The sequence below is a fragment of the Neolamprologus brichardi genome, chromosome 6 (genome assembly GCF_056152115.1).
Source record: "Neolamprologus brichardi isolate AB-2024 chromosome 6, ASM5615211v1, whole genome shotgun sequence".
Lineage (NCBI taxonomy): Eukaryota > Metazoa > Chordata > Actinopteri > Cichliformes > Cichlidae > Neolamprologus > Neolamprologus brichardi.
This window is the reverse complement of record NC_142109.1, coordinates 19,736,912-19,764,450: the sequence shown is the minus strand read 5'-3', so window position 1 is coordinate 19,764,450 and position 27,539 is coordinate 19,736,912. Positions and strand designations below refer to the sequence as shown.

Sequence of the window (27,539 nt, the reverse complement as noted above, 5' to 3'; positions counted from 1 at the left end):
ACTTACATTTTCTTCCTTAACTGAATATGATACATTATTGCTACCCTTACTGCCTGTACTGTTTGCATCTTTTTTTTCTGCCTCATCAGTGCAAGTGTCCAGCAGAATAAATATTTCCTGAGTTTAATGTTACTGTATTTTTAAACCCTCCCAATCCTTTATTTGCCTCACCAGATTGTCTGTGCAGTCTTTGCGGCCCTGCTCCATTTCTTCTTCTTGGCAGCGTTCACCTGGATGTTCCTGGAAGGGGTACAGCTCTACATCATGCTGGTAGAGGTGTTTGAGAGCGAACACTCCAGGACTAAGTACTTCTACCTGGCAGGATATGGAGTACCTGCTGTCATAGTGGCCGTCTCCGCTGCCGTGGACTATAGGAGCTACGGCACCGACCGAGTGTAAGGATGCTGCTGAAGAATGCGTGAAGGAAGGATGGATGACGGGGCAAGGGAGGGAAAGGGAGGGAGGCTGGAGTGCCTGCTGTCATTTTGGCTGCGTTTGCCACAGTGGACTCAACAAGCTGTGGCACTTCTGAAGAGTCAATACAGAGAGAACGAGTGGAGAGAGAGAGGCAGAGAAGGATGGAGAGTGGTAGAGAAGTATTGGGGACACGCAGGGGGAGGATGCACCACAGAGTGCCTGCATGAGCACGGCAGCAACAATGTGTGAATATGGAAGGATTTAACAGGCGGGACAGAAGGAGGGGGTGTACAGTGGAGTGTGCCGAGGGAGAAAAAAAAACTGCTTTAAGTGTGAGAATGGAGGGATGGGATAGGAAAAGACGGAGATGTGTGTCAGGATGTTCACACATCCACACTGGCTTGCGCTTGTGCATTAAAATAAAACCAGCTTCTCTGGAGAAGAGTAGTGGAAGATAAGCACATACATTAAAAGCACAAGGTAACGTATTTGTGCATGCTTGACTTGTATAACCCTAGAAAAAGGATGAATCCAAGAAAGGACAGCCGGCATCTCATTACAGGCATAATAGACAAACTACAGATTCAAAGAGAGTGAACGTAAGAGTTTCACCTACACACTTCATCCATGCTTTGACTCTGAAAAGAGGCCAACATTCTAATTATTAAGTACATATGCATATGAAATGTATATTGCATATATAATATATATAAGGCACAGTCATGTTCATAACCTGTTCTCCATTCAAATCATAAGACTAAACACTAACAATGTGGACTTTGCACTGAAAGGCTACAGCTTTAGAGGTGTTTCATCCCTCAGCTGCTTATAAATGAGTTGCTCCGTGTTGAGGGTGAAAAATGACGTGTGGTTATAGATATAAATGATTCACCTTCTAAAATGCTGGTCATTTGGAGACCTTTCGGCGTTCTGACATTGCAGCTTTCCACAAGCTACACTCTACTCGACCAGCTCTGAAAGACGAGGGAAGGGTTGAATTTAGCAGTGTTTAACCATCAAGCCACACCAGTCCTCATGCCACTTAGATCAATATTTCATTGCCTGATGATCATTAAAACATGAGAGTCTCAGTGCCAAGCTTTGGGTGAATAATCACAAACAGAGTGTCGTAAAGGACCTGAGACAACTGCTGTGAGTTTAAATGCAAAATGATGTGAAATATTTTGGGACAATGAAGCAGAGCTTATATGTAAAAGGTGCACATAACCAAAAATAAATGCATGAATATATCAAAATTTTCTTTTGTAATGTTGCATCCAGGCCATTAATGCTCTTGCTCGTCATGTCCTCGTGCCCCATGGGCCTTGCGGATCTGAAAAGTAAATGAAATTGGAAATTTTTAAAAAGCAGAAACGAACTTACACGATCCATTTATCAGCCCAGGCTTGAAAATGACACTGTGTATCATTTTTGACATAACACATTAAGACAAAACCTTTGAAAATATCATCTGCCATTCCTGCTGTGTCACCTTGTCACATAACACAGACTGTTCTTCTTCACAGTAGCCAGTGGCACTGAGTCTCATTCATGTACCGTAATGAAGGTGGCTACAACATAGCAAAGGAGCCCTAATGGAGGATACTGTGACACAGTCAGGGACCCATAATGGAGGGTTCTCTAATGTGGTGGAAATTGAAAGATTAATAATTCAAAAGCAGCTGGTCATGAATCAGTTGGCCATTTTGCTCCAGCCGTTTTTCTCTGGCACCTTTTTCGGCAACTAGTTGGGTATGACCTCAGTGGAGGGCACTCTTTTTTTTCTTCTTCTTCTTCCCCTGCTTGCTGCAGTTGATGAGTCAAGGTGTTTTGGGGTTATATAATTTTGCATACAGCAGTATATCTTTTACAACCAATCCTAACCTTGTGGTCCAAAATGATTGCCTGTGCGTACGTGTGTGTGTGTGTGTGTGTTTGTGGTTATATGTTCACGCGTGTCTTCTGAAAGTGTGCTTGTGTGCATATACACACTGAATGTGCATGCACTTGTGTCCCTCCTTTCTCCTTTAACCTCAACACAGCCATCCGCAGACTCCATAAATAGCCTCGTATGAGGTCTGCATCCATAACTCAGTATTCAAATGAACACAGTCATGTCATATTTTTGCGACTGCAGGATGTGGCCATGTCATATATCTGTGCCCTTAGGGAGAAGTAAAGCTTTATTTATCACAGGTGCTTATCCCTCGCTGTCTCCCCCCTCTGTGTGTGATGTATGTTCGAGGTGTGTGTATAGGCTATTTTCCTCCATCCTGCAACACCTTTCTTCCTGTTCTTCATCTCTTTCACTTTTTACATCCACCCCAGTTCTGTTTTGTCCTCACTCTGTCGTGATGCATTTGATATACTGCGTGTCATAATGTGCTCCTTTTTTTTTTTCTCCAGCTTGCGCCCTGTCAGTGATTATATGTGTGAAACCGCGATGCATGTCCTATCCTCTGATTGCTACCCTACATCCATCTAAAGAACATGTTTTTTTAACCCTTTTATTCTTCCCAGCGTCCCTCGTGCGTGACGTCTCTCTCTGTCTCCATCTCTCCCTGTCTCTAGGTGCTGGCTGCGATTGGATACTTACTTTATCTGGAGCTTCATAGGCCCTGCTACACTCATCATTATGGTGAGATGGACACACGTGCATGCTCACACACCCTTGACATAGCACTTCATCTATGAGTAGGTAGATCTATAGATGTTCGTGCAGCAGTGATGGCTCACATTAAGGTATTTGTTAATCTCCTACAAGGCTTGCCTGAGCTCCTCAGAAGTGCAAGTAAAAGTGGAAGCAACTCTATATGTCAACTTAATAACTCCCATTCATGGATTAACTCTCAGGCGGGCACGTATTCCTGCAACCTGGAAATCTTCGAAGGGGATATGGAGCGCAAGCCGCCGTGCGTCACACAGATTATGATAAAAACTCAGCAAGGTTATGTTGCTATTAGGCACTCATTTGTGTGCTGTTTTTCCTCCTGATCTAGCTGTTTTATTGCTTTGCCACCAAATTGAACATTAAACTGGAGAACAGAGTCTCCTGGGAAGTTTGAGCAATGCCAATGATTGATGTTTCATCAGTCATCAAAATGTTCAGAGGAGCAGGAACAGGCATCCTATCTTGAACAAGTAAACTACAACAGGAATAGAGTTTGATGATTAAGCAGACACACATACAAAGACATTTAAAGCAATGAGACGTATTCCCAGTAGCCTGTGAACCAATCCACTGTACTCATTTTTGAAATGTCAGGCAGGCTATCACAGATCTTGCAGGACGTGCATGTGGGGAGCAGTTCAGGTGGGACTGCACTGTTATGACACCACACCTAGTGGTAATGTATACAGCCTCTGAGACCCAGTGTATCGCTTCAGACAGTCATTATTAAACCACCCTCTTTATGCGTTAGTACTCCAATAGAACAGAACACATCTATGAGAATTGGGTTACCATTGTTACAATGATCCCGAACTGCTGAAATTTTCCCTGATGTTCAAGCTGCTGTATTTTGAGAACATAAAGGCTTGTTGATTGAGGGCCCGATATGGTGTCCCTAAGCCAATTACTGTTGAAGAGGCAAATAAAGAATCCCTCTTTGTGTGAGTGAATGGCTGTGGTGACATTGTGTCTTTAATTAGGCTACTTGCTGCAGAAAATTACCTTGTGTGATTTTATGTCTGTGTGTTTCAGCTGAATGTAATCTTCCTCGGCATCGCTCTTTATAAGATGTTCCATCATACGGCCATTCTCAAACCAGACTCTGGGTGTCTGGACAACATCAAGTAAGTTCTTCAATCCTGCTACTACACTTGTGCATCTGATTTGTGATTATGCATGCTTGTGTGAATAAAGCAGAAGGAATAGTTTGACATTTGGGAACTGTGCTTTTTTTTTTTTTTGCAAAAGGGAGAACTAATAGAAGACAGATGTCTGTACAGTACAATCTATAAGCAGTATTGTGAAAAAGACACAACAGTATTGCGAAGATCTATATCTTCTTGCCACTTTTAAGGGGTCTTGAGCAATAGTTCTCCAGGCTTTCCAAAGGTGTTCCAATGCTTTTGCACTCATTTTCAATCCAGTCCTTGTACCTGACTATTTTCAGTTAAATGTTTAGTTTTTTTTAACATTGACTTATGAGTCATTTGAGCATAAACAGACTAATTCAAGGAATGAACTGGCATTCTCAAGATGATTCCCAAAGACTCCCAATGGTGTGCAGTGTGTCATGAAACAGGAAACTGGACAAGGGCAGAACAAAAGAAGTAGCACGCCTAGAAAAACTATCTACAGCAAATAAATAGTAAAGTCAAGTCAAAAATACACCTGGCTGTTCATTTGATCCGTCTATTATTATTTAAAGCATTATTCGGTGCAAGGATAGTTTTCAAGAAGCAAGTCATAAGGAAAGGAAACAGAGAAAAGGCAGAAATTCGAAACATTAAACAATAACTGGACTCAAAATCAGTGGCAACAGGTCTTAAGGTGTGGTGAATCAAAATTTCACATTTTTTGTTCTAATCTTTATCAATATTTTCTGAGGATGTTTGCAGAAAAGTACAACAGTGTTTCTACAGTATGACCTGATTTTGATCCACCATCTGGAAAACTCCTGATAGGAAACAGCTTCAGTTTACACCATGACAATGATCCCAAAGATACTGGCAGTGCATTAAAAGTATACCTGGATAGAGAAAAACATAATAAATGCTGTCAGTGATGGATTGGCCTCCCCAGAGCCCAGACATCAACATTATTGAAGCCGTGTGTGATCATCTTGACAGAGAACAGAAAAGAGCCAAAATCCAAAGAGCTTTCAATGTCATTCAAGAAGTCTGGAGAACTATTCCTGAAGACTAATTAAAGAATTAAAACTTGCATAAGAGAGTTCAGGCTATGTTAAAGAATAAAGGTCGGCGTAATGGATATTCACTTCACTTTGTACAAACTTTGTTTTCGCCTTTTATACTGTGTGTGTGTTTACACACGTTTCATTAAATCACTTCAACTATTCAACTTCTTCCTATTTCCTAGCAAAATACAAAGAAATGAGGCATAACTCTAAATTTTTGCGCAGTACTGTTGCTGCAGATGGTTAGCTTAGCTTAGCATAAGACTCAAATAGGGTTGAAACACTAAGCCTGGCGCTGCCCAATGGTAACAAAAGCTACAAGTTGATACCTTTAGTTCAGTTAAAGCCTTTATGTTCTGTTGCTTGTATAATTTATATATAAGTGGAAGCATAAACACAAATTATGGAGGTAAGGTGCAATACTATTTCTCAGCCAAGAGAGACACAATCTCCGAATTTATCCTCTCGCATTGTTGGTTTCAGTTTGTTTTGTTTATGGAGTCAGCAAAAGGCTATAACATAGTAATTAGTGAGCATTATAATGTTACCTTTGGACAGAACCAGGAGTATTGTTTTTACACTAAGCTCATTAGCTGCTGGCTCCGACTTCATCATGGCTGCACAAACACAAGAGTGGCATCAATCTTCACATTCATCTCTGCAAGAAAGTGAGCACATTTCCCAAAAAGTCGAACTATTCAATTAATTCTACATTTTTATGCTACCCTGTCGCATGGAGTGCCTTTCACCTTTTATCTTACATAATTTTGAGATGCTACCCTCTACATTCTTCAAATCATTATTCTCAGGCATGTCCCTATTATTCAAGAGACCCTTAGAGAGTGCCACTGAAATATGACTTCACTTCCATTAAATACTGAAACTCTTTCTACCAAGCTAACTAATCGGGATTGTGTCATTTCTTGTTCGAGTTCAGCTCAAGACAAAAAAGGCTCAGTCTAATTCAAACAATATGCCTTGGCTGAGAGTTCAACGCGTATCCGAGCTCAGAATTTATAATGTAAATCCCAAAAATGACTCGGTTCTCATATCATTTAAATATTACTGCCAATGGAGGCAGTTTTTAAGTAGGACTTCAAGCAGGAAGTGTTTCAGAAGCAAAGGCGAAGCCAGCTGATCTTTGCTGCAGTTCAGGAAAAAGTACTCTAATAAGAAAAAACCTGATGAAAGATGGAAATCAAAGAATCGTTTAAAACACGATGCTTTGGATCTTTCCCCCGTCTTCTTAATGACTTTCCTTAGTCTTTCTGAGAACACTGAAGGCTGTCTAGATTTTAATCTATTTCACTTCATTAGTCATGTCTTATTGTGGTTCATTTATTCGTTAATCACCATCATGCTCTTTTTGTCTTATTTTTTTCTTCCTTTTGTTTTCTTTGTCTCTCTAACTCCAAGCCATCATAAGTTATCTTTGTTGTGGATTGGCTCTGGTAAGGCCACTCTCCAATCAGTGTTGTCTTCCTAGAGACATTTTGTTTGGTTTGCTTGTTATTCATGTGTCTTCCTGTAGTCTATGCACACACCTAAATTAACCGTGAACCTGTCTTGTAAAATGGATTTCTTGTTCATGTGTGATTTGTGAAGTCCTGTGACCTATAGACCTAATGTGCTATTGAAATATTATAAAGAGATGTGAATTCATGGAAACAGAGCTGAGAGAGAAACCATGACTCAAGGGAACACTGGAGGAAGAGGTGAAATGGTGGGATGGAAAAGAGAGATGGGTATACCCTTTATTGAAGAGGGTCGTCAGACGAGCTTTATTGGAGGTTCTGTCTCGCCTGAATGGTGCCACAGAGGGAAACATCGAATCAATCACCTTAGTCTCACTCACTTACTCTCCTCCTCTGTCTGTCTTCCTTCCTCATGACTCTCCTAATATCTCTCCCGCTGCGTTTTTTCGCTCTCTCTATCTCCATTCCTGCTCTTTCTTTCCTTGCCGGTTTTCTTTGTCTCTATCACTTGCGTTAGGGGTGATCACTGCCCAGTCAGCCAATCAAATTAACAGCTATCATCTCGGCTCTGGCAGACCCAAATCTATGACCTTTAGTGGGAAATGTCATTTATAATGGCCGTAATGTCCCTCTGCTTACTGCCCGATGAAGACACTCACGTGGACACGCGCACACACACACACACGTGCGCGCACACACACATTCTCAGACAAGGACTTACGATGCATACACATGCCTCCACATGCCTCCACATGACCAAGTTTCTCTGACATTTGGCCTTTATGACTCACTTTTTCATAGCCTTTATTTGAAATGAAGGTTTGCAGCCTTAAAAACTTTTATCAAATCTACTCCCATTAAACTGTTATAGTCACAAGTGCGCTAACAGACTTCAGGACCTACTTCTGCCTGAAAATGATTTTTTACCTCCTGTCATATACTTTGAGAAAGTTTGGCTGCAGCTTGGGAAAAGTGTGCTCGGTGAAGAATGCTTTTCTTCGTGATACCCGTGGCTGACGTCAGCTCGCTTATAACCTCTCCTCGCTCTCTGGAGATTGGATCTAAATGAAAAGATCCACTCGCACTGCCTCCTCTAAACCCTTTTATAAGGCTTTAATTCTTTTAAGCAAAACTCCCGCTGTTTTCTCCAGTCTACTCCTACAGTGTTGGGGCTCATAATGAACCCTTTCTAACCCCTCTACCATCTCATGGTCCCTCATGCGTCAGCCTTGACTGATTAGTTTTTTCACCACGGGGGGAAAAGACAAACTTCTCATGTTTGAATTTCATTTGATAATGACACACAGTAACAAGACGAGCATTTCTCATTTTTCACTGTTTCTCTTCTCATGTAGGTCCTGGGTGATCGGGGCCATAGCTCTGCTGTGTCTGCTCGGTCTGACCTGGGCGTTCGGGCTAATGTACATCAACGAGAGCACCGTGATCATGGCCTACCTTTTCACCATCTTCAACTCTCTGCAGGGCATGTTTATCTTCATCTTCCACTGCATACTGCAGAAAAAGGTGAGGCACAAAGCTAGACAGAAGCTGCCAGTGTGACAGACAGACATACAAACACACACAGAGGCACACATGCGAGCCAGAAATGATCAACAGGGACACCAAAAATATCTGCAGAGCTGTCACAGAGGTTTGATTGGTCATGCAGTATCCCTACTGCTCAATTCTCTCACCTTTTCATTCTTGCTACCTAACACTCTCTTTCACTGTCACTGTCTGTCTTGCCATGAGGCAGCAGGTAACAAACTGAGTTGCTTGTCTTACTTCTTCTCGCAGCAGCAAAGAAAGTTTTCCATCATCAGGCAGGGTCATCGCACCTGAAATAGCATGTTATACACTTTGATAATATTCAGCTCTAATTGTTTTAAATATTGGACCCAGGAAGAGGACATGCACGAGTGTTTTAAAGTCTAATTGGCTGAAACTTTAAGTAATTTCCTCAAGTGAGTTTTATGATTTTATGACTCACATTAACACACGGTTCGCCTTTCAAGTCCTCTATAATTTAAAAATCAAAACAAAACAAGCTCTTCAAGTTTTTTTTTTGTTTGGGGGGGGGGGGGTTACTTGGCCTAAAGGATTACTGGCATTTGTGAGCACATGTGTGTACTTTTTTTTTATACTTGAGTTATGTGTGGCTTCCAGGAAGAGCCTACACACACCGGGATACTTTTACAGTCTCCCACACACTGTCAGTGCCTGGGACTCCAGAAGAGGAGTAGGATATGGAAAGAAGATTCATCAAATGCTTAATACTCTCATCTGGCTGCCATCCCACAGACAATTTTTAGTTTCAAGTGCATGACCAGTAAACAAGTGTGGTGTGTGTGCACAGTATACTTAGGTATGTGCTAGGTCACGGGATCAGGTATCCAGAGAGATGTCCTCAGAACAATGATGAGGTTTTCTTTGGCTGCGACCCAACTTGGTTTCTCCCAAGATGCATGGAGCAACTCACCACACAGCTGTTCAAACAGAGCATGTGGCAATATATGCCTGCCAGTCCAACGAGCTTGTTAAAAAGCAATTACAGTCGTATTTGTTCTAACTTGATTGGGATCTAAATGCAGATGTTCTGTGTGTACAAGTGCATCACATGTCCCCCTAAGGAATATGTCCATTTTAGATGAATATGTGGCAGCTTGGGGAGGATGTTGATGGGGGAAAGTTTATGGAGCTAATCTTCTAATGTCTAAATTTATGGGTTTAGTGTTTGCACAAGGAAGTTGAGTAGAAGAAGAGTTTGTCTCTTCTTTCTCGGCCTGTCATCGTGAAAATATGCATCATTATGTGCAACGTCAAAGTAAAAACATCAATCAATTCCCCCTCTTTTGTACGCGCTGGCTGAGAGTGCATTTACAGTTTCTGCCGCTTTTTTCCTCCTCCCACCATCTGGGGCCCAGGTGCGTAAAGAGTACGGCAAATGTCTGCGCACCCACTGCTGCAGCGGCAAGAGCGTGGAGACTTCTATATCCTCCTCCAGTAAAACCACCACCTCGCGGACCCCGGGCCGCTACTCCACAGGCTCACAGGTGAGCTTACCTGCCTGCACACCTGGACGCTACAGCACAGCAGATTCTCAGGTGAGGCCAGATAACGCCATGAGGGTTTTGGGTCATCGCTGTTCACTTTCAACTCGTCTCATATTTTAGGCAAACACATTAAATGCGACTTTAAGTTGGAATGCCATTCGGTTTATTTTGGGGCTTTAAATTAGAGATGCACCGATCAGTCGGCTAGTATATCCGATCAAGGGTATAACCGATTTCGTTGCCATCCACCACAGCCGATAGTGCACCTTAGACAACAAAAACAACTGTAATTGCTGTGCAGATATATTACTTCTGTGAAGCAAAATGTAATATCTTATAAGCTGTAAATGTATCTGGCTTCCTCATACTGCTAACTCAGTTGCCAGTAATCTACCAGTGTAGCCATCTGCCATGTACTCTTTTTCATAGTTCTGCCAATCCATTAGTAATTTCAGAACTCTCTTTTCTGCAATAAGAGCAAAGTCAGAATAACTTTTGTTTAGCTCCAACTCTGACACGATCTGCCCAGCTCAGTTGGCATCATATACTGTTGTTGGCACTCTTTGCCAGTAAATGAAGAAGGTCAATATTGTGTCCAGTAACCTGGAGCACTTGATTATGCGTTTGTTGGAGTGGGAGTGATAGTAGGTTCAGTAACCTGATGTCGTACTGGAAAACATTGACTGTTTCAAAAACTTTTCTATGTTTTATTATGAGCAAAAATGGAAATTCTCCACGAAAAAAAGGTTAGAAAACATAGCAAATAAAGAAAAATGCAATAGTCCAGTAAAATTACATTCAGTGCATCTCTACTTAAAATATGGATGTTTTGTTGAAAGTGTGAGATCCAAAACCCTGACTGTGACAGACAATGTTGCTTAAAAAATGTATATGGAGTAGAAAAGACACTGATGTATGATTATTTTTCCCTGCCTGTTTCTCTTTTGTCGGATGTTGCTTTGGTTTTTTTTTCTCCATTTACTGCCTCTCCTGCACTAATTTGATCCTTTTTTTTTGCCAATCGCCTCGCCTTTCTCACTATATTTCTCTCCCTTCTTTGTTGTCGTGTCCTTTCTCCCTTGATCTGTTGCTGGCTCTTCCTTTGATTTCTTTTCCCTTGCATTTTATTGTTTCCCCTCTACGAATTTGCCCATACCGTCTCTACCCTTTTCTTTCTTTCTCGCTTCTTTTTTCATGTGTATAGAGTCGTATCAGGCGGATGTGGAATGACACTGTGAGGAAACAGGAGTCCTCCTTCATCACTGGAGACATCAACAGCTCTGCTACGCTCAACAGAGGTAACCACGGGATACCTACAATTTGCATCCTCATCACTGTCACCCTATCTGCTTTATTAATAGCAGGAGGCACAGGCAGCATACGCTGTCATTTAGCAAAGTAGCTGCGGTCCAGACTACCGATAATGGTATTTTGTTCTTGAAGATCGGAAGATTAGCAGGATAGTGTAAATATCGCTTACTTATTTTTGCTGCTTCAAAAGCTGCTTTTTCACAGGAAGGAGAGGTCGGGGCAGGCTCCCGTCAAAACTGAAACTACTTTATTGTCACAATATTAAATCTACAGAGTGAAGCGCTAACTGTGCTGTAGCACCAATCTTCTTTTTGCAAGGACAGATGTTTGTTTAACTGCTGTAGGTTTGAATCCTTTAAGTTAGTATGTGTTAAGGACTTAAACTAAACACCATAACACCTTTGTTATAATACAGTGTGCTATGCAGATTAATGTTATATTTTAGATAAATTCACAGCATCACACATCACATAGCATCCCATTTCATTTTAAGTAGAGTGAAACTTTGCAGGATTTGCACCTGAGAATTTGTACGCTATTGTAGTCTCAAACCTTTTAAACGAATAAGCCCAGTTCAGTGTATCCCTACTTTATTTAGAGCTGTGTATTGCAGTCCCTTCAGAGTAGGACAGTGTAATGGACTGTAGGAATGAACTCAATGGGTATGGCTATCCGAGGGCTAGGGTAATGAGGGCATAGATACCCAAATGGCCACACAGTTTGAAATACGTGCACACATACACACACACACACAAGAGAACACATGCTGCCATTTGTTAGACTCTAAGCTGAGGTGTGGCCCTCACTTTCTTCAGGCCACTAATAAGCTGTTAGCATGACAGATTGATACTAAAGCAGACATGGTGCGTGTCAGCGCTTGAATTATCACACACTTAGTGAGGCAGGGCTTAAGACTCCCGCACCTCCTCCTTCCCTCACACTTTAAAGAATGCCACACGGAGCTACTTAGCCAGTAGATGTTGAAATAACTACATACTTTGACTTATTGGATAACGGTGGAATGGAATAAATTGGATTGTCAGATAAGAGACCGACTTCTTGTTATGCCCAGGTCATTTCAGCTATAATGAAGAAGAGAGACCTACACAGCAATGACCAAAAAAAGGTTCTGTGGTATGCTCAGGAACATAGGAGTCAGTTGTTAGTATGGGGCTGTTTTTCATTTTAGTGAAACTCAAACACTATGATATTCTCAATTAATGCAAAATGTAGCTGTTACTTAATGTGAAAAAAGATTTTAAAAAAAGGGGGTGGGGGGGGTTGCAAATCCAAGGTATGCACTTCATCTGGAACCCTAGCAGTAAAAGATAATTGTCTATCACCTAATACTGTTTTCACATGTGTATTTAATAAACACTGACAGCACCAGCTTACAATAACAGAGTCAGACTAAAGAAGCTGTACACTGAAAAAAAGTGATTGGCCATCTCTTTGATTTATGTAAGCATCTTGTGTGTTTAACACAATTGCCTCATGCTTTAAAGTGAAGTGTAACTATATAGTGTAGAAACTACATTATATGCAGTGAGGCTGGATTAAATTCTTCATATCATGTTTGAGTGAAGTAAGTCAATAATATAGCAATGTTAAATCTTGTGACACTGCACAGGATTTCATGCCCCAGCCCCCTGCAACCAGGATAAAGATAGGAACATGGTAGTTGTTGTAGATCCATTCAATTTTTATGGTAACCAGACTCTAGACTTGATTGAACATTATGTAATATGAAGACAACATGTAGTATTTAGGTGACCAAGTAGTACTGGGGTAAAAGTTATTGAATAGTGTTGAAATAAAATGACAAAATTGTGAAGGATTAAAATATTCCAAGAGCTCAACTTACTTCATCTAAACATGTTTCAATCGCGTTTTATCAACACAAAATGCACAGGTTTATTGAATATGAATAAGTTGTGTTGATTTAACTCAGTTGTTTAAGTTTCTGCCAAAGCAAAACATTTGTGTGCAACCAGTGTCCACTATTGAATTATATATTTATGAAGTAAATCCAACATGGCCTTTTTTTCAGTGTAGTTATATTACTTAGTGTATGTGGCAACGCTTTCACAGAGTAAATTTCCTGTCATGGCCAACTAAACACCTTACGTAAGCCAGAAACTAGTAAGGTTAAAGTGAGGCAATATATATATATATATATATATATATATATATATATATATTAGGGGTGCAACGATACACAAAATTCACGGTTCGGTTCGATACTTTGGTGTCACGATTCGATATTTTTTCGATACAAAGAAAAGTTTCATGCCTTTTTAATTTGTCATTTATTAAAATTATAAATATATATTTTAACTCAAAAGTACAGTTTTTAAATTTAATGTTGCTGAAACCAAAAAGTAATAAAAATAAATAAATATATCTCAGGGCTCGCAAAATTTCAAAATCCCTGGTAGCCCTTCAGGGCAGGGACTCTTCAGTTTTTGGTAGCCGAAAATAAATTTAAGTAGCCCGAATAAAAAAGAGAGCAATTTTTTGATTGATGTTTTGTTTCCTCTTTTGGAAACAAAACATCAAACATGAATCAGTCTGTGTCAGATCCTGAATTTGAAATTTCCACTGAAGTCACGGGTAAGAGGCAAGTGGAACCAAGATCGAGGCCATTTGCTTTTTGAAGTTTGCAAAGACTGCTAAATTTTGCCAGTGGTAGTTCACTCTTTGCAACATAATACGCTGTTTTAAACTGATTCTCAGGTTTATTTTTAGTATGTTATTTGCAATTGGTGTTTGTTCTAGGAAAGATATTGCAGACTGAGCAATAATGCATTTCTTGCATTTCTCATGGGTTCTAATGGGGGCCTTTCTTAAAATTATTGGTCCTAGTAACAAAGGCACTTGTTGACTCAGAAATCGAGGGAAACAACAACACACCCGGCAGAACATTATGTTATTTACACGGGTGCACATAAGTGGTCCGCATGTGCGCATTCGCTGTCAAAATAAAAGACGCACACCAGATAAGAAGTTGCAATGCGCGTTTGCGTCCATATAAAAGGCACTGTTTTTGTCCGCTAGAGTGGGATTTTCACGGCACATTCCGCACCACATCTCTGTGCGTTCATCATTTGTTTGAAGCCTGCTCACCTCCTGCAACCACTTTTCCGAGAATACGTGCTTATTTTGTGGTTCGGACTCCTGACATTTCTTTGGAGGTGGAGGAACACCAAAGTAATTGCTTAAAGGAGCTTCCTCGACATCTTTAAGAGTTCTAAACAAATGTCTGTCCTCCTCCAGAAAATCTTATGTATGCAAACACGCGTTGCAACTTCTTATCTTGTGTGCATTTTTTATTTTGACAGCGAATGCGCACCTGCGGACCACTTATGTGCAGCCCTGGTTATTTAGCTTGTCATATTGCAGCCACAGAAATTCTTTTGTCCATGAAACCATAAAGCTGCACTTTCTTTTTGCCTTATAGTCTGATTTGTCATAACTTTTCCGTTTTGTGGTAAGCTTTTCTTTGGCTGTCACTTCTTCACCCTGACCTGTCTTATTTGGCTCAGCAGAACTAAAATATATATCCTGCTGCTTTTACACAGGCACAGTGGCTCACCGATGCCAATGACATAATTACCCAGCTACATTTCCGAAAGAATGCAAAAGCATTGACATATATTTTTCCTTCCTACGATAGCCCGACGGGCAGGGCAGAGATAGATTTTGGTAGCCCGACTGGAACGCTAGCCCCGGGACGTCGGGCTAGCGATTTTGCGAGCCCTGTATCTGATTGAGGAATAACTCATCTTTGGAAAAGAGAGTTTATTACAGAGAAATGGTTCTTTCCAAAATAAAAGCTATACTATACGCTTCTTCTGGGCTATACTCTCAGCAGCATATTAAACATATCAGGTCCCCATAAGGAGAATCATGTGCTAACGGCTGTCTAAATGACTCAGGTAAAGTTTGTAGCATGCGTGCTTGTTGTTTTTGTCTGCTTCCACTTCGGTGTAAATGTGCAGTCATATTAGTTGTGTTCCCACTAGTGCTGTCAGCGTTAATCTTGTTGAAATGACGTTAACGCCACAACACGGCAAATCTCCATTAACGAGCTACCGCGGATCGCCCCGTGCGTGGGGCTGGACGGCCAACACGTTAACGAGCTAACTGCGCTAACACACTAGTTCCCACCAATGTAATTGAGCATTGCTGGCACATCCAACATACTGTTTTACTTTGGTCCATGATGTGCTTACCTTCAGGGTCATACTTCACATGAAAACCAAAATAGTTCCAAACGCCAGATCTGAATGAGGGTGGGGGAGGTTCAATTTGCCACAGACAGCATTGTCAGAAGGAAAGTTGATAAAATAAATTAAAAATTTTGTATTGTTCGATACATATGCGTATCGAACCGAAAGCACTGTATCGAACGGTTCAATATCGATACGAGTATCGTTGCACCCCTAATATATACATATATATATATACAGTGGGGCAAAAAAGTATTTAGTCAGCCACCGATTGTGCAAGTTCCCCCACTTAAAATGATGACAGAGGTCAGTAATTTGCACCAGAGGTACACTTCAACTGTGAGAGACAGAATGTGAAAAAAAAATCCATGAATTCACATGGTAGGATTTGTAAAGAATTTATTCGTAAATCAGGGTGGAAAATAAGTATTTGGTCACCTCAAATAAGGAAAATCCCTGGCTCTCACAGACCTGTAAAGTCTTCTGTAAGAAGCTTTTCTGTCCCCCACTCGTTACCTGTATGAATGGCACCTGTTTGACCTCATCATCTGTATAAAAGACACCTGTCCACAGCCTCAACCAGTCAGACTCCAAACTCCGCCATGGCCAAGACCAAAGAGCTTTCGAAGGACACCAGGAAAAGAATTGTAGACCTGCACCAGACTGGGAAGAGTGAATCTACAATAGGCAAGCAGCTTGGTGTGAAAAAATCAACTGTGGGAGCAATCATCAGAAAATGGAAGACATACAAGACCACTGATAATCTCCCTCGATCTGGGGCTCCACGCAAGATCTCATCCCGTGGGGTCAAAATGATCATGAGAACGGTGAGCAAAGATCCCAGAACCACACGGGGGGACCTGGTGAATGACCTGCAGAGAGCTGGGACCAAAGTAACAAAGGTCACCATCAGTAACACACTACAACGGCAGGGAATCAAATCCCACAGTGCCAGACGTGTTCCGCTGCTGAAGCCAGTGCATGTCCAGGCCCGTCTGAAGTTTGCCAGAGAGCACATGGATGATACAGCAGAGGATTGGGAGAATGTCATGTGGTCAGATGAAACCAAAGTAGAACTTTTTGGTATAAACTCAACTCGTCGTGTTTGGAGGAAGAAGAATACTGAGTTGCATCCCAAGAACACCATACCTACTGTGAAGCATGGGGGTGGAAACATCATGCTATGGGGCTGTTTTTCTGCCAAGGGGACAGGACGACTGATCCGTGTTAAGGACAGAATGAATGGGGCCAAGTATCGTGAGATTTTGAGCCAAAACCTCCTTCCATCAGTGAGAACTTTGAAGATGAAACGAGGCTGGGTCTTCCAACATGACAATGATCCAAAACACACCGCCCGGGCAACAAAGGAGTGGCTCCATAAGAAGCATTTGAAAGTCCTGGAGTGGCCTAGCCAGTCTCCAGACCTCAACCCCATAGAAAATCTGTGGCGGGAGTTGAAAGTCCGTGTTGCTCGGCGACAGCCCCAAAACATCACTGCTCTTGAGAAGATCTGCATGGAGGAATGGGCCAAAATACCAGCTACTGTGTGTGCAAACCTGGTAAAGACCTATAGTAAACGTTTGACCTCTGTTATTGCCAACAAAGGTTATGTTACAAACTATTGAGTTGTATTTTTGTTATTGACCAAATACTTATTTTCCACCCTGATTTACGAATAAATTCTTTACAAATCCTACCATGTGAATTCATGGATTTTTTTTTCACATTCTGTCTCTCACAGTTGAAGTGTACCTCTGGTGCAAATTACTGACCTCTGTCATCATTTTAAGTGGGGGAACTTGCACAATCGGTGGCTGACTAAATACTTTTTTGCCCCACTGTATGTATATATATATATATACACACGTGCTGGAAATCTACAGACAACATCCGCAAAACTAAGATCAATAATAGTTCCAGTAGTCACATCACATAATCAACCAGTAAATAACTCATGCATGTACGTAATGGTGGCTGACTTTTGGCAGCACCGAGAAAAGGAGGGATCAGTTCAAGTAATTAAAGATAACAGATCCTTAACGTGATTTTCATTTCAGTGTCATACATTTGTAAGGATCTAGAATGCATATATTCCCTTTTTTTGAATATTATGACAATATTTGACTTATGTAGTTCTTAAATGCTGGGTAGTTTATAAGTTTATAGTATACATTGTGTAGAAATGAGAAAAAAATGCCTTAGGGAAGTGAAAAATTGCTGTGCCCCTATATTTTTTATTGATTTACTAGCCTTTAGACATGATTTTACTGGGTACGGGATGCATCCATATAATGGTAGATGTAGCTAGTTTACATAACCATAAGTTCAGATCCCACACAGTCAGTGACAACTGTATAATATTAGCAAGATTGCATCTGAAGCCGCTAGAAAGAGCAGAAAAGAAAAGCAAAAACTGCATGATGCAGACTCTCCACTAGGTCGTCACATACACAGTGGTTGGTCATGTATAATAACATCTCTGCACCTCATTAGTGGTGCTGCTAACGTACTAAAAGGAAAAGGAAACTATGATAAAGATAATTATTTCTTATCATGTTTTGCTTTGAGTTTATGCTGAAACCACAGAGATATTTGAACCTGTTTTTCCCCTCTCTGTTTTAAAGCTATATGACATGCACAGACAGCAGTAGCACAGCCTGCTTCATACAGTGTCGATAGCATCATGAGGATGAATGCATAAGAGCTGTCGTGCCCATTTGTTGCCTGTATTTTTTGCATTGTCTTAATGTGTATATGAGCAGTCTCTCAGAAAATGCACTGAAAACACTTTCTGTGGCCCCTTTGTCCATTAACTGTCCTGTAGTCATGCTTCTCTGCTCAAGCGTATTGAACTGCAGCACAGTCTGCTCCAAGCTATGGCACTCTCTCTTTGTCTCTCTCTGTCTCTCTGTCTCCTTCTCCCTTTCCCTCCCTCAGCCTGTATGCAATGGCTGCAAGAATGACTTGTCAAGCTTTTTCTTGCCTTTCTCCCTGAACTGTTAGCCTGTTTGATTTACTTGTCCTCTTCTCTCCCTCTTTCTTCCACACACTCACTCTCCATCTCGCTCTCCCTTCTTCTTTTTTCCTTCTTGCTTACTTCCACTCTGCAATGGCTACATGTTCTCTCCTTTAACCTCTATCTCCACTGTTTTTTTTTTCCTCCTGAGTGCTTCTCTCTTTTTCTCTCTTGACTTGGCTGTTGCTTTTCCTCTCTCCTCCTCTCTCGACTTGGCTATTGCTTTTCCTCTCTCTTTCTCTATCTGCCTGTACCAGGAGCCATGGCTAATCATCTTATAACTAATGCTCTCCTTCGTCCCCATGGTACTAACAATCCTTATAACACGCTCCTGGGGGACTCGGCAGTCTATAACAACCCAGCTGTGGGCATGTACAACACCCAAGGTGTGGCTGATGTTCCATTTATGAACATACAACATTTTTAAATGTAGCATAGAGTTGCTTTATTTTATCTATTTATTGGTTTAGTTTGCATGGTTCTTTCAGTTTAAAAGGTGCTTTCTATTTTGATGCATGCATGTTATGGTTCCCAAGTGAGATGATCAATGACACTGAAATGTACATATATGCATAAAACTCTATTTAAATTACTATTTGCAGATTTGCTATATCTTAAATAAGATACTTGGGAACCATGAAATATTTCTTATATATTACATTTTATATGAATGTTAGATTTACTTTTATTTTTATATGCATGTGTCATTCTGGCCTTGTGTTGCTTGTGCAACAGCATGTGTCTGCGTATGCTTAATATCTACATATATAGCATTTTAAATATGATTCTTATGCTGTTTCTTTCTCTGTCTTTATAACAAAGCACAGATATTTTGTTCTGTAATCATTATGTAAGATTTTTGTGTTTAAAATTTGTCAACTTGCCTTTAGTTGTTGAGCAATTGTTGATGTAATGGTGGCTGAAATGTGTTTCTGTCAATGTTGAAATTCACATCTGTGTTTCTCCTCTCTCTCTCTCTCCCTCATGCTGTCCATTAGCACCATACCGAGACACAAGTATGGACTACATTATTACTCAAACTACTTCAGCTACATAATTATTTTCTTGACTTTAAAGCAATTTAATGTTTTAAATCCAACCTATGCAAAAACCTTTTTTCCCCAAAAGGTTTTCCAGTCGATATACAGTATCTATAGTATTAGTCGACCAGCAGGGAGATGAGATGTGATAATAACTCCTGTATAATTACTAGAAGTTCTACTTAGAACATTTTTCAGTGAAATTTTAACTTTTCTTTTTGTATTGTTGTAGCGCTAGCAGCAATTGAAAAAGAAGAGTACTTATGAAGATTCTCCTTAATGAATTATGGACGCTTGAAGCATTTTTCTTTCCAAGAAATTTATCATTGCTAATTTTTAATCCTCAATTCACAGCACCCACTACGATGTGAAACAATAATTAAAATCTTTCATTTGTAAAATAAACCACTTGGGAGTTGTTTTTTTCTTACATCTTAATAATTAGCACTTTTTAAAATTGTTTCTCAGAGGGCATCCTGAACAACGCAAGAGACTCCAGTGTTATGGATACACTCCCTCTTAATGGTAACCATGCCAACAACTACAGCATGGCGAGCAGTGAGTACTTGAGCGACTGTGTCCAGATCCTCGACCGTAGCGCCGGCTACGGCACCCACGGCAACCACAAGGAGACAACTCTAGAGAAGAAGATCCTCAAGGAGCTGACGTCCAACTATATCCCATCTTACCTCAACAATCATGAGAGAGCAACCACGGAGCGCAATCACAACCTCATGAACAAACTGGTGAACAGCAGCATGGCCAATGGAGGTGAATGTGGTTTCATTTATATAATTGAAGGTTTTGATAAACAGATGTAAATATTTTGATTTATTAAGTGGCACTGCTTGTTAACTCACTACAACAAAAATAGTCTTAGTGTAATTATAAATGTGTGTAAACACTTTTTATTTGTTTCTGTGGGCGAATGAGTAGAATCTGGGTTTTTATCTGGTTACAATGATTTATGCAGACAGGTGATTATTAAACTGAATTAAGTAAAAGCCTGTCATTTATAATGATTTGCAGTAACCCTTCCTTTTGAGGGTTCAGGTGAACTCAACAAAACAGCACAATAGAAGTGGTGAGCACCATATTAAAATCTACAATAATTATTATTTCTAACCGTTCGCAGACAGCTTAGACAACTGCGACATATTATCACAGCTGATATGTTAATACTAAACTTTTACAATTTTGGCAGCTATTGTGAAGCGTAGATTTACCTGAAGTTGATCCTTTTTCCTTTTTTTGCTTTGCCTGTCTGACATTTGGTAGTGGGCAGATCTAGCAAACAGTAGTTTTTTGGGTTTTTGTTTTTTTTTTTTTTACTGGATAACAGACATATGATGCTGGCGAAAATGGCACTGTTGAAAGTGGTGAGCTCGAGTAAAACTGTAATTTCGAAAGCAAGACAACCTGGACAATGACATCAAAGGAGCTGACATCCTTTAAATCGCTCTCTTTGGGTCAGGTGTCACATAGCAGGACTAATTTAATCTGTTGTTAATTTCTGAAAATTAGACTGGGGACTTTAAACTTCACAGAGTGAATGGGTTAAATGCAGAGAGGAATTTCCCCACGAGGGTCAATAAAGTATACAATTTTAAAAATTAAATACATGTTTTACTAGTAATGCTAAAGTTTCTGCCTTGGGTAGCAGTGGCAGTGCTTTTTGTTCAAAATGATTTAACGTCGGTGTGCTAACATAGATGTGTGGTGTAATATGATTCTTGCCTGGTTCTTCCAGGGAGCCTGGCAGGGGGCAGCAGCAGCAGCAGCAGCAGTGGAGTTGGTGGATGTGTGGGAGGCAGTAAAGAGGACAATGGCCCCATGGTACTAGACAACTCTGTAGCCTTCCCCCATGAGGAGAACCTGGGTTTGGAGATTATCAGAGAGGAGTCCAATGCACCTCTCCTGCCGCCACGGCCTCCTCCGCCAGACAGCCACCCCCCGCCGCCGCCGCCTCCTCACAGTTTCTCCCGGCCACGGCGCATTCCTCAAGAGACCAGCGAGAGCTTTTTTCCCCTGCTGACAAACGAGCACACTGATGAGCACACGCACTCACCAAACCACAGAGACTCACTCTACACCAGCATGCCAGTGCTGACGGACCTCCCAGATGGGCAGATGAATGGTTTAACAGACGGAGAGGAAGACAGCTCCGGGGAGCTACAGCCCTGTAAGAGTGCTACTGCTCCTGAACTGGATGATGTCTATTATAAGAGCATGCCAAACTTGGGCTCCAGGAATCACCTTCACGAGCTGCAGAGCTACTACCACATGGGCCGTGGTGGCAGTGATGGATATATGGTCTCTGGGAGCAAGGATGAGTCCGATTCATCACCCGAGGAGCCGCCTGTAGACCCTTCTCACCTGGTTACCAGTCTATAGAGGCAGTCGAGACTTCTGTCCCTCCCCAGCCCACCTTTACACTTTCAACCTTTCAGTGAAAACATTCTGTGTTGTTGACTGACAGACTGAGCTGGCCCGACCCTGGATTGAGGTACTGTGTGTAACATTAACGGCGGCCCATGACAATATGATTGAGACATCACTGGCCAGTTAAAAGCAGGGATTGAATGTACTGTCATAAAAGGTGCAGACTGAGAGGGCAGCTCTAAAAGACTTTTTGTGAACATCAAGCCAGAATGGAATGTTTGAACTCAGAACAGAAAAGGAACGGGGAGGGATTCTGTAATTTTACCGTACCTGTTACTTTTATTTGGAATCTTCGAATTGACCGTAGCCCTACAAGTTTACCAATATGGACCTCTAGCAGATTATAGCATATAGTCTCCACTACCACCACAACAGGGCCAAGGCCCCCAGCCCTGGGTGAAAAGAGCTGCCTGTCTGTTTGTCTGTATGTCTGTCTATCTGTCTAACTCTTAAAGACGCATACGTTGGATGACGTTTCCACGACAATAAAGGGTAGAGCAGGACGTCAGACTCTGGTGTTCACAGCATAAACTGGCCCCAAAGAAGCACCGCTACCTGCCAATCAAGTGAAGGATGTATGATATATGCCCTCACTAACAATCACCCAAAAAAAAGTAAAAAAAAAAAAAAAAAAAGAAAAGAAAAGAAAAAGAACCACTGATATTATTTGGGCGGCTGAACTGTAACCATATCAAACTGATGTTCGAAGTTCTCTTCCTGTTCGTATCTGCTAAACTGGAGTTGTGTCTGGGCTGGTGTAACATTCCTGCAAGTCGTAGTGACAGCGGCTACTGTGTATTTCACTGAAAACAAAGAAGGAAGATCATATTACAACAGACTGAAGTGAAAAAAAAAAGTTCTGTTTCTTCTCCTTTCTTCTGTAAAAGTTTTCCGTTATCAAAGGATTATGAAGAAATCACAAACTGTTTCTATGTATTGTACAGAATCCAGATACAGATACAAATGTTGCATATGACCAAGTCTTTTATTTTATAATCCTAAGTTGCAAACCTTTTATGTGTGAAAACGTTCTGAAATGCAATGATATGTTCGGTTCACGAGAGGACTGCAGAACGAGCAAGAAACAATCTTTCATGTCACTCTTTCGTAATGCAGAGGCGGTCAAGCACTCTTTAATTAATACGCATATACCCTACACACACTTCATCCTGGTCCTTTTTATAGCAACACCACTGTCACGTACATTTTGCAAATTAGTTGTTACTATATACTTTGCCACTTGTGTAGATTTAAACCAAGCAGGAAACTGAAGTAGTTAAGAGACGAAGGAAGTGATTACTATGGAAATGCTACATTTTAGACTTTTGATGGAAGAGGATCTCATCTCATTTTGACCCTGCACGAGGGGCCTCGGTGTGAAAAATTACAAAGACGCCAGATTTAAGACGTTGCACAAGAACAGTTTTTAAAAACATATCCTCTGCCAAATATTCTAGCAACTGATAATACCTTATCAGGTATTATCAGTTGCGATCTTATTGTAAATGCTCAGAGAATCTACAATTTTACAAAGGGGTCAGTCTTACCAATGAAATATCATGGCTACACCATATTTGTGTACTGAAAATGTGAAAAATCTGCACACAAGAGCACTGTCCAATGTGGAAAGCCAATGTTTACTTATTTAGCAGGAAAATGAATAAGTGTATGAAGTGTAGCTTGCACATGTATTCCACAAACCCCGCCATGTCCCCAAGAGAGAAATTATTTATTTATCTGTTTATTGGTTTAAATACAGCAAAACAAGCTCAGAGGAAAGAAAGCTGGCAGGAGTAAATAAAGTGGCACTGGGTTTGTTTGTTTTTTTAATTTTTTTAATTTTTTGGGTTTTTCATTTCTTTTTTTAAATTATTATGATCTTGATTATTATTACAATATTACTGCTAATTATTTATTCTTTTTGTATGGGTTCCACGTTGAATGATCTCATAACTAATATTTGTTGTAACAGTGAAAGTTGTTTGCCAACAAATAAATTACTGACATAGCTTTGCGGGTTTCTGCCTCTTGAGTGTTTTCAGTGATTATGCTGAAATTAAACACAAACACAGAGTTAAACCCATCACTGTTTTCACTTCAGATGTGTGTTTCTGACCATTTGGTGAGACTATGAGTATGCAAGCATCTCGCTGCATGCATTTGGGTCTGGTTCTCAGGTTAAATTCTGCTTTTTCGATCTGTCAGAACAGCTTCTGCCAGTTAAAGCTTTTGCGTGCCATAGCTGAGTGTGTGGGAAGTTTACCGAATCATATTAGGCAATTTATTTTTGAAGACTTCTTTCTGTCAGTGAATACATTAGTTCTCCATTGTTTGGAGATTAACATATATTTACATATTCTATACATATAAAGGACTGAACCTCAAGGGTAATGTGATTGATGAATAATTACTTTCACAAAAAATAAGTGTGATATGAACCTCTGCAAGTAACCCATGGTGATCACGCTACCAGCAGAAACTCACTGCTGCACATTTTTCTCTCCCTGTCTATCAAAGTATGAATCAGTTAATATTTTAAATTGGTCCAGCTTTCTTCCAAGTTTATTTGGTCCATACACAATATAAACAAAATTACTGGATCACATACACAATACACTTGCAGTTGCTTCCTGGCCTTGGATGCCTTAAAGCTCCCAGCACACAACTTTTGTACTGATGTTAATCAGTAGGTTTGGAACGTACATTTACACTGGAAAAAAAATGTTTGTTTTGTTTTGTCACTCAAGGTCATTGAATTAACCTGTCAAATCACATAAAACATATTTCTCTACATTGTCAGTTTTAAAGAGTCCTCTGTAGTTTCTTTGATGTTATTTCAGTAAAATTCTCTATTCTTTCAGGTTAATTCAGTGGCTTGTCATTGAATCAAACATTTTAGAGTACAAAACAGCCAATTTCTTCAGAGTTACTTTACACACTTGAGTGCAACAACTTTTTAAAGTAAATCTTAAAAAAAAAAGGGGTTTTTTTATGTTTTCTTAAAATAGCACAAATGACTCAAGTAAACCTAAAAAATATAATTTGTTCAGTAAACCCAGTTTGGGTTTGAGTAGCTATGGTTTCTGAAAGCTTTCACTTTGTATAAATACCAGTAAAGTTGATCTTAGAATTTCTAGAAAAATATCTAATATAAAAAAAATAAATCTAATATTTAAGGAAAATTTCCCTTATTGAGTTGTTGACATCCTTTTATTATATCACGCTCAAATTCATTGTGCTCTTTAGATCAATCTATGCCTAGACAAATGTTTTTAAAGGCAGGCTGCATGGCTAAGTGCTCAATTTTATAAACCTGTGGCAATGGCACTGGATTCAAAGATTCCAATTTTAAAAAACAGACTACTTGTTTGTCTTTTGCAAACTAAAGTTCGTAGTCCTGTCTTTGTAAAAGTTCAGGTCTTCACATTACATTTTGGATTTTGCTCAATTGTCAAGGTCCTTCCCAGTAGCTGTGTCATAGCCAGAATTGTGTTGGTCTACTTGTATATTTAGTTTTTTCCATGTAGTCTGTTCCCTCTATGTTTACACAGTTCCACCCGCTTAATGTGGTGAAGTTGCTAACTTGTCCTTAGGGGCTGATGTGCTTAGTGTTGCCCAGCAATAGAAATTCTTAATGATTCCCTGGGTGGACTTTGGTAAACCCCACTGAGGAATGGCTAGTTACCTTCTCCAGCTAGTGTGGTCTCTAGAGGGCAGGAGTAAGAAGATTCAACATCCTCTAATTTGGCAACAGGCCTAAGAGTGTGTATGAAGTTAATTTGTAAACAACCTGTTGGCTATGTTCTGCCATTCCACACACACACACTTACAGTCCTTTTGATTGTTTCTCTCTTTACTTTTTTTTTTTTTTTTTACACACAAGTTATAAACTGATTTGTATTGAGTGAAATAAGTATTTGATCTCTTAGAATTCTGGCTCTCAAATTAAAATGTATCAGTCAATCAACTTTATTATGTGTATAAAGCACGCCTGTCCACAGAATCAATTTCTTTTCTTCCAAACTCTCCACCACCATAAGCAAGACCAAAGAGCTGTCAAAGGACATCAAGGAAAACATGGTAGATCTGCTTGAATGGGATACAAGGGTGTTAGCAAGAATCTGGAGCTCAATGCAGGTTCTTGCTTCATGGAGTTTAGGTGATTATGGGAAAGGTGTTAAATTAACCCATACATACATGGGAAGAGCTTGATAGTTATCTGAAGGCAGTTGGAAAACCAGCCACAGTACACAGTTGGTAACACACTACACTGTAATGGACTGAAATCCTGCATCATCTGTAAAGTCCTCCCCTTAAGAAGCCACATGCAGAGGCCAATTTAAAGTTTGCCAGTGAACATATAAATTATTTAGAGAGGGCATGGCAAAAATTGCTGTGATCAGATGAAAGCATAGTTCTTTGGCATTCGTGCAGCCTGCCATATCTTGAGGAAGCGCAATACTGAGTATGACCCAATGACCACCATCCCCACAGTCAAGCACGGAGATGGAAACATTGGAGCTGCCAAGCATCTGATGAGATGTGTGCAAACCTGGTGACCACCTACAAGAAACATCATGTTTTACTTGTGGATCAAATGCTATTTTCACTCAAGGACATGCAAATCAATTTATAATTTTTATGTAATGTGTTTCTTTGTAACTGATCAAACTTGCAAACTCAGCAGACTATGTATACGTATTATTTCAACACATACTGATGGTGTCTCCTAGTGTCACATCATGTAACACACCCATAGTCACTGTACAGGCTATGCATCTTGGCATCCTTATGCATCCTGGCAAAAAGACATCACAGCTGTCTATTGCATATATTGAGTCAAATTTATAACCATAGCTGTACAGTTTATTTATTCCAATGAGAGGAAACATTTTGGAGCAAAATTTACTGCATAAACAGATCTGAAACTGTTATTCTTCACTTGTGTATACTTAAGATGATAAAAACTCAAACCACTGGAGGTGCTTCGCCAGCAATAAATTGGTATTTTCTAAATGGCTGCAACTCAGATTGCAGAACGGTTGGTTACTAATTGGTTAGGGTGGGTGTTCTTGGTTCAGTCTTACTAAACAAATCCTGTGAAGCCACAACAAACTACCACCATGATGTGGGTATATTTACAATGGTGAAGAAAAACTAACAGCAATTAATGTAAAAAGATTCCAGCCTACAAACAATATCTCGCTCACACTGACATCAGCTTTGTTCTTTGGTGTGTAGCTAAACAGACCATTTTACGAATATATGGAATTTAAAATAACAAAATAATTGTTTGTCACATGTCAAACAGTTAATAATCTGCATTGGCCTACAATAGAGTCCCCTTATTTTTGTAATAATAATAAAAAAAAATAGTTATTTAATTTAAAAAAAACTGCACTTGGGCCACGATATGAAAAGCTTAATGAAATGGTTACATGCCCTTTTATTTGTGGCACTGCCCCCACAAATGTTTCTTGTTACTCAGTTGGGTGCAATCTCTGCACAGCATCTTTATATTATTTAAGACCTTTGCCATCTTTTATCTAGTTTGATCATAGATTCAGTTCATGAGCAGGAAATAAAAGAAAATAATACAGCAACAGGAGTTGAAAAATAAGAAAAGTAGGGAGACCAACAATAAAGGAAGGAGCAAAAATAAAGGAAAGTGTGAACAAGTAGAATGGA

The 27,539-nt window shown here is 40.2% G+C and overlaps 1 protein-coding gene across 6 annotated transcripts in view; it reads left to right on the top strand.

Moving 5' to 3' along the window:
* adgrl3.1 (adhesion G protein-coupled receptor L3.1) overlaps positions 1 to 23,860 on the top strand; it is a 117,562-nt gene extending 93,702 nt beyond the window's left edge. Inside the window, exons 17-26 of one of the 6 annotated variants that reach the window (XM_087841798.1) lie at positions 175 to 395; positions 2,989 to 3,055; positions 4,121 to 4,212; positions 8,113 to 8,281; positions 9,682 to 9,861; positions 11,015 to 11,108; positions 18,627 to 18,755; positions 19,368 to 19,385; positions 19,878 to 20,180; positions 21,160 to 23,860. In XM_087841798.1, coding sequence (XP_087697924.1) covers positions 175 to 395; positions 2,989 to 3,055; positions 4,121 to 4,212; positions 8,113 to 8,281; positions 9,682 to 9,861; positions 11,015 to 11,108; positions 18,627 to 18,755; positions 19,368 to 19,385; positions 19,878 to 20,180; positions 21,160 to 21,803 — 1,917 coding nt within the window. In that variant the 3' untranslated portion in view covers positions 21,804 to 23,860. The remainder of the gene's footprint in view (positions 1 to 174; positions 396 to 2,988; positions 3,056 to 4,120; positions 4,213 to 8,112; positions 8,282 to 9,681; positions 9,862 to 11,014; positions 11,109 to 18,626; positions 18,756 to 19,367; positions 19,386 to 19,877; positions 20,181 to 21,159) is intronic. The other 5 variants (XM_035906253.2, XM_035906256.2, XM_087841795.1 and 2 more) reach the window with 5 other exon arrangements.
* The last annotated feature ends 3,679 nt before the right edge of the window (positions 23,861 to 27,539 follow it).